The sequence below is a fragment of the Hordeum vulgare genome, chromosome 2H, assembly GCF_904849725.1.
Source record: "Hordeum vulgare subsp. vulgare chromosome 2H, MorexV3_pseudomolecules_assembly, whole genome shotgun sequence".
NCBI classification, from domain to species: Eukaryota; Viridiplantae; Streptophyta; class Magnoliopsida; order Poales; family Poaceae; genus Hordeum; species Hordeum vulgare.
This window is the reverse complement of record NC_058519.1, coordinates 103,621,428-103,627,438: the sequence shown is the minus strand read 5'-3', so window position 1 is coordinate 103,627,438 and position 6,011 is coordinate 103,621,428. Positions and strand designations below refer to the sequence as shown.

The 6,011-nt window shown below is 45.8% G+C and overlaps 1 protein-coding gene across 1 annotated transcript; it reads left to right on the top strand.

The window, feature by feature from the left end:
• The first annotated feature begins 217 nt into the window (after window positions 1-217).
• Window positions 218-5,645, top strand: LOC123425355 (PHD finger protein ALFIN-LIKE 9-like). Its single transcript, XM_045109040.1, has 5 exons — window positions 218-413; window positions 578-610; window positions 3,569-3,797; window positions 4,739-4,865; window positions 5,040-5,645. Exons 1-5 carry the CDS (start codon window positions 323-325, stop codon window positions 5,373-5,375), a joined length of 816 nt encoding a protein of 271 aa, XP_044964975.1. The 5' UTR covers window positions 218-322; the 3' UTR covers window positions 5,376-5,645.
• The last annotated feature ends 366 nt before the right edge of the window (window positions 5,646-6,011 follow it).

The following is a 6,011-nucleotide window of genomic DNA, read 5'->3' as shown; positions in this document are numbered from 1 at the left end:
GCGTAAAAATGCGCAAGAAGAGACGGGCGCTGACGCAACCCGCCCACAAGAAAAAGATACACGTATCCATTCGACGGATGGGCGTCCCACGGGCGGTGGGCCCCACCCGCACGGACACGTCCGCCGTGCTCTCCAATCCACTTAAGTCGCAGTCCCACCCTTGGCGTCCGCCCCTCACTCCTCTTTTAAAACCTCCCTAAAAAAAAAGAGATGCTGCCCCGAAGACGTCAAAATAAAACCACGAGCACAGTGCCCATCCCCTCCGCTCCCCCGTCCCCCCTCCCTCCCCGCGCCACTCGAATCCTCTCCTCTGCGGCTACCAATGGACGCGCAGTACAACCCCAGGACGGTGGAGGAGGTCTTCCGGGACTACAAGGGCCGCCGCAACGGCCTCGCCCGCGCGCTCACCACCGGTAGGTCGCCGCAGATTCGCTCGCCAGATTGGGTTTCTCCTTTTGGCCGCCGAAGATTCGAGCTTTCCGAATTTCGCCGCCGTTCCATGGGATTTTCACCCCGTCTGTGCTCCTCGGCTGGTCTCCTGACTGTTTTGTTTCTTGTTTCTTGTTTCACGCTGCAGATGTGGAGAATTTCTTCCGGCAATGCGACCCGGGTGAGTGAATTCTCGCGCCTGTCCGTCTGTCTGCCCTGCTGTTCTTCGCTGCTCTTTCCGTGCAGATTTTGATGTATTATTATCCTTCCGTAATCTCCGCACTTAATTAAGTACCATTTAGCGTGATTATAATTACTAATTAGAGATGAGTTTTAGTGGAGTTCCTTAGAAAATAACCGATGCGCCTCTTCATCTGAACCTGCTTAGCTGAGTGTTACCCTGAATACTGAAGAGTTAACAGACTAATCTCCACTTTATTTCGAGTCCTTCCCGCAGTTTTAGTACTTATCCATGGATCGAAGAACTAGCAATAGAATATGCACGGTGCGTGAAGCCCTCTGAATGTCGAGCAGAGGGCCTTAACTGTTGGATTTAATAACGAGTTTCCTGTGGAGGTAGACTGTGACGTGGGCCTCAGCAGTCGGATGGCCGGAAACGGATGGCTCAGATCATTCAACATGCTTGGCCGTGCTGCCCTATAGGCTGAGTGGTCAATGAATTCGTCAGTGTCACTTCCTGCTGAAAGCTTCCACCTTTGGGAGCTACTCCTTCGGCCCCCGAAATACTTATCACACAAATTGATAAAAATGGATGTATCTAAACTAAAATACATTTAGATACATCCATTCCTATGATAAGTACGTATTTCCGAATGGAGGGAGTACTTATCTTGGTAGTAGTAGAAAAGGTGGCACTGGCCGTTGGGAGCGGTGGTGGGCTGCTAGTTGGCTGGTGCGTATGTGAGTTTGGTTTATTGGGTTCAGCATTACTGGGTCCTGCTTGGTTGGTGGGGTGTGATTCTTCTGCCCTAATAATGATTGTTGCAGTTCTTGACTTTCAAGGACTGGCAGACTACAATGATAGGAGTAGGACTTGCCGTTCTTTGCTGCTTGCTGCCTACCAGTGTGTGTACAGTCCTACTGTTGCATAGGGCAAAGAACAGTGATGTTGGTTCCTTCAGTGTTTTGGTGGTGGAGGACTGCCTAGCATTGCATTCTACAGTATAATGCTTTGTAAATTTGCACCCCTAACAAAGACCTGTCATCACCCTTTCCCCCTTCTTTGTTCTTCAATGCATCTGCTGCCCTCTGTGCAGCATAGTGTGCTGGCTGGAATGGTTCCATTGCAGCTTGTAACCATTGGATTCTTCTGAGGAACTTACTATGAATATGGAGGAGACCAAGAGAGCATCCTTAATTCTCTAGCAGCCTAGGAGTGTAACACGGTGAATTGAATGGGCTTATGTATGATTCATCCGCAAAATGCTGTAGGGTTGGATCAAAATGAATCTGAATGGTGGTTAGTGCAATCATCGTGAGGTGTCATTCGGCATACATAGTGTGCCAAATACAAGAAAAATCTCAACGGGAACTTTATCCCGTTAACAGAGGAATCCAATATGTCTATTCTCCTGTAATGGACTGGTTACGTCAATCATATGGGATTTGCCTTTTTTCAGTGTGCTGACTTCCCTTCCTAAGCCCATAACACGGTTAAGTACTATCTTGATCAAATCGTGTCTTTTTCATGCTGTAAATGACTTGATCTTTCATGCTCTTCTCAAGTTTTTTTGGGGCTTGGTAATGATTGGAGCCTTAGCTACTTTTTATAGCTCTTATTCACCCAGATATTCAGTTTGGCTCTCAGGTCTAGATACACTAGATGTCACGACCAATGGGCAGTGCTGACATTCCTGCTAGCGGTTGAATGCTCATCTGTATCTCAGATTATGTTGACTGTAAGGTACAGTAACCTCACCCATGTCTGTCCAGTAATAATAAGTACATGAAGCGTGGCCACAAATTATGTGCCACTGGCTCGGGAGCAGCCATTAACTACGCCTGTCCTATCTGCTCAGTGAACCAAAAACTTCCACCAGATCCATGACCTGCTCGTCTTCCTCCTTGCGAGGTACCCAGGAGGCAAGGTGGTCCCATGATTGTAGCCGCACATCAACTCTCATAAGGAGTGTTAGTTTCAGGCCAGCATCAATTCACACTATGAACACAAATGGTCGATGCAGCCACACGGGGAAATTCATGCGACCACTTGAAAGAACACGGGACACTGCAAATTTTCTGATGTGTTAACTTTTTGTGCATCTTCTTCCTTTTATTCAGTCGTAACAGACATCCACCCCAAACTAGTTGCCCGAGACTCACGAGTCACGACAATCCCTCGGATATGTGTCGTGGCTTATCTAAACAGTAAACAAAGCACACACTAATGCAGGGTGAACACAACACGTTTGAGACAGCAATGCAAAACAGGCAACACCTCATGATGATGGACTTAGCTACATGCAGACATGCTGTTTTAATGACAAATTGGGATTATCATGACTGACTTCCCTTCCCTTCAAAAAATGCTGACTCAGCGAAATTTTGTGTACCATGGTACAGACAGTTCGTCGTTTCATGTACCATCGGTCATGTCGGATCTGCAGTCTAGCTCACCAACATAGATGGTGAGATTCAAAACTCTGCCATTTGTACGCGGGCCTGGCGCACTCCTCCAGTCCATACAAGACCTTCAATACTTGACGTCTGCATGCCTCTATGTCTCTGCCTACACTGCTTTTGGCACAGATCCATACAATAAGTTTGATGGCACAGATAAGGTGTTCATCTGGACCCTGAGTGCCAAAACGCCGTCTCCTTCATCTTGATTACTTGTATTATATACTGCCTCTTTTGTTAGGAATTCTGTTGTCCTGAGTGTGGTTTAATTGAATATTCTGTAGGTTTACATGTGTCTTTCCTTTATTTCAAGTAGGTTTCATGATTTCATCTTATGTGCGAACTCAAACTCAAGCTTGGAGCATCTTCATTTTTGTTTCTTCAGTTACATATCTATGATTAAGTGGGGTAATCTAGTTACAGCGAGCCTAAATGCTGTGAGAGCCTTTTGATATTCTTCTGAGTTCATCCATACATAACTCAGTGTTCTCATTTGCAGAAAAAGAAAATTTGTGCCTTTATGGGTTTCCCAATGAGAATTGGGAAGTAAATTTACCTGCTGAAGAAGTGCCACCTGAGCTCCCAGAGCCAGCATTGGGCATCAACTTTGCACGAGATGGAATGCAGGAAAAAGATTGGCTGTCCATGGTTGCAGTACACAGCGATGCATGGTTACTATCTGTTGCATTCTACTTTGGTGCTCGATTCGGTTTCGACAAAAGTGACAGGTGGGTTTTGGCTTTCCACTCATCTTCCATGAATCTGTACAGTATCGTGCTTTCGTCCGCTTCTATCTGTGCAGTTCCTTCTTTCATACTCCCTCCATTCCTAAATATAAGCCTCTTTAGAGATTCTAATATGGACTACATACGAAGCAAAATGAGTGAATCTACACTATAAAATCTGTCTATATACGTCCGTATGTGGTGTGTATTGAAATCTCTAAAAAGGCTTATATTTAAAAACGGAGGGAGTATATTATTTTTGTAACCGCATTTGATGCCTAGCATTAGGAAACGAAATTCACTAGGCAATTACAACTTAATCACGTTTTTAACAATAAAGCCCAGAATGGACTTCCGGGGATTGTTTGACCCACTTCTAATGAGTTACTCCCTCCGTCCGGTAATACTTGTCCGAGGAATGGATGTATCTAGATGTATTTTAGTTTTAGATACATCCGTTTCTATCCATTTTTGCGACAAGTAATTCCGGACGGAGGGAGTACAACCAAAATGCATTCGTCAAACTGCACAAACCTGCAGTAGAAATTTCCATGAAATGCTTGGAAACCTTTTAACTTGGTATTTTGGATACTTGTGTCAATGTGCATTGATTCATGTCATTTTGTGAAACGCTTGGAAACATTTTAACCTGGCATCGTGGGTACTTGTGTAAATGTGCATTGCTTCGTACTGTATCATTTTGTAACTTTAGCCCATTTCTTGTAAGACCTATAATTGTGAAATGAGAGTGAGAATTGCTAAACTTTTGGTAGCATTCATAGGTTCTTATTAGAGTTGCTTGGTATACAGAAGATGATCCTCAATGTTCTGCGGTTAAAGCGTCATGTATCTTAATGATAACCGCTCATTCGGAGATTCTTTCTATTTCTTTCACTCTTGACCTGATGTGTTGTGACTGATGCTTTGCTGGTATCTTAATGTAGGAAGCGCCTGTTTGGTATGATTAATGAGCTTCCCACGGTTTTTGATGTTGTTAGTGGGAAGAGTAAAACCAAGGCCCCGAGCAATAGTAACCACAGCAATAGCAAACCCAAGTCCAACAATAAAATGGTATGGCTCACTTTTCCTTTGATAATTTACTCATACCATGATTTTGTCGTCTGCCCGTACAAGTAAGTTTGACACTTTTTGGTAAATGTCAAGGTCGTTTACTGACGTTTATTGTGTCTGAATACTAGTTTTCCTATATGGTCGTCTCACTTGCACCCTCCGTTGTGAAAGCAGAAAACCTCGGAGCCTCGGGCGAAGCAGCCCAAGCCCCAGCTGAAGGAGGAAGACCGCGAGGATGACACCCTGGATGCCGGCGATGATGGCGGAGCCGCCGGGGGTGGTGGTGGGGAAGAGCACGGGGAGACGCTGTGCGGCGCCTGTGGGGACAACTACGGGCAGGACGAGTTCTGGATCGGCTGCGACATGTGCGAGAAGTGGTTCCACGGCAAGTGTGTCAAGATCACGCCGGCCAAGGCGGAGCACATCAAGCAGTACAAGTGCCCCTCGTGCATGGGCGTCAATGGCGGCAGCGGCAGCGGCAACAACAAGCGGGCGCGCCCGTCCTCCTAAGGCCGCTGCCGACGTCAGGTGGCGGACGGCGAGGGGCGACGGGGGACCGGCCTGGCCGCGTAGTAGGACTGAGCTCTTATTGCAGTCGCTGTAACAAACTCTCCAGGCGTCAAGGCGCCAAGGCGCGTGCCCTTAGGAGGGCTAGGCTGCTTGTAAAATGTAACTTTATTAATCTGGCTTCGAGTAGAGGATTCTTCTTGTTTTAGCTGGGACAAACGTGGATTTGGTATCTGTTGTGTTATACTATTAATTGAATTCATAGTTCGACGATGATTGTTTAGCTGGGCTGCCAGTTTAATTTATCGTTTCTGTAAGAATAGCCATTGTTTTGTTTGGTTGTATTGCCGGTCTACTTGTAGCAGGAGATCACAAACGTAACGGCTTGAGCTTTGCTTAGTTTTGTGGTGATTTTTATGAACCTGTTTCTACTCCTGGTTGTAGTTTTGGTTGTAATAAGGTCATGCCGCTGAACTTGTACACAAGCCCGTAGGCAATCTGAAAAAATAAATAAATCAAATGAACAAAAGCTGTCATATGCCAGAACGTCGGCCCTAGATCGTAGTGTTGAACTGTCACGTATGTGTACGCTTGTGTTGATACTTATCCATTGTAACCAGTTGTAACTAGCATCCCTAG

Coding starts and splice junctions, on each gene's coding strand:
- LOC123425355 (XM_045109040.1), top strand. CDS start 323: ATGGACGCGCAGTACAACCCCAGGACGGTGGAGGAGGTCTTCCGGGAC. Junction 611..3,568: donor CTTCCGGCAATGCGACCCGG/GTGAGTGAATTC, acceptor TCTCATTTGCAG/AAAAAGAAAATTTGTGCCTT. Junction 4,866..5,039: donor CCAAGTCCAACAATAAAATG/GTATGGCTCACT, acceptor TTGTGAAAGCAG/AAAACCTCGGAGCCTCGGGC.